The following is a 1,093-nucleotide window of genomic DNA, read 5'->3' as shown; positions in this document are numbered from 1 at the left end:
AATAACTACTGTTGTTACACCAAAACACCGCTAGTTTGTTACAGTAAATAACTACTGTTGTTACACTAAAACACCTCTACTTTGTAACAGTAAATAACTACTGTTGTTACACCAAAACACCTCTAGTTTGCTACAGAAAATAACCACTGTTGTTACACCAAAACACCTCTACTTTGTTACAGTAAATAACTACTGTTGTTACACCAAAACACCCCTAGTTTGTTACAGTAAATAACTACTGTTGTTACACTAAAACACCCTTAGTTTGTTACAGTAAATAACTACTCTTGATACACCAAAACACCCCTAGTTTGTTGCAGTAAATAACCACTGTTGTTACACCAAAACACTTCTACTTTGTTAACAGTAAATAACTACTGTTGTTACACCAAAACACCCCTAGTTTGCTACAGAAAATAACCCCTGTTGTTACACCAAAACACCCCTGCTGTATAAGTGATACGTTTACAACTAAATATGTTAGATAAGTTATGTTACCAATTTAAATTGTGTCACAACTCATATTTTTCTTCTCTCTTCTAGAACGTTTCTTTTCCGCGGTCCATTGTAACGAACCCATCGATACGTCCATCAATCACGCTACCACTCCCACAAAGTCCCAACCCTCGTAAACTAAAGATTCGATTAAAAGTTAGTTTACCAAATCAATGGTGAGTTTCCTCTCTGATACTCAAGGACTGCTCCAAGAAGTGGAAAAAAATCAACCCTGCTCTTGAAGAGGCGACGAATGTTTGTTGATGAAAATATGAAGTGACCAAATCATAACTGTTCTTAGCCACATGTCATGGAAAGAACGGCATCTGGATTCTCTGGGTATTTGAATCTAGACCGACTGTTCCACCAAATAAGCTATCTTATGCAGCAAGAGATTATGCTGGCACTAACACCCATATTTATAGTGCTCTTTATTGTGGGTTATTTACTTTTATATTGTACGTAGATATTTTTAAAGAATAGCTATTAGGAATTTCGTAGATGTCGCTGTGAAGTCGTCAAACTATTCACATGCTGTGATCACATGCAAGGAAAATGGGGTATCACATAGATGTACACATACATATATATGTGAAAT

General features: G+C 36.0%; 1 protein-coding gene across 1 annotated transcript in view; it reads left to right on the top strand.

The window, feature by feature from the left end:
• Positions 1–653, top strand: part of LOC106472931 — a 15,385-nt gene extending 14,732 nt beyond the window's left edge. The window contains exon 8 of the mRNA XM_013933601.2: positions 544–653. Coding sequence (XP_013789055.2) covers positions 544–632 — 89 coding nt within the window. The 3' untranslated portion in view covers positions 633–653. The remainder of the gene's footprint in view (positions 1–543) is intronic.
• The last annotated feature ends 440 nt before the right edge of the window (positions 654–1,093 follow it).

Source organism: Limulus polyphemus, unplaced genomic scaffold, assembly GCF_000517525.1.
Source record: "Limulus polyphemus unplaced genomic scaffold, Limulus_polyphemus-2.1.2 Scaffold5744, whole genome shotgun sequence".
NCBI lineage: Eukaryota > Metazoa > Arthropoda > Merostomata > Xiphosura > Limulidae > Limulus > Limulus polyphemus.
Note: the sequence above shows the minus strand (reverse complement) of the source record. Positions and strands in the feature narration are given on the sequence as shown.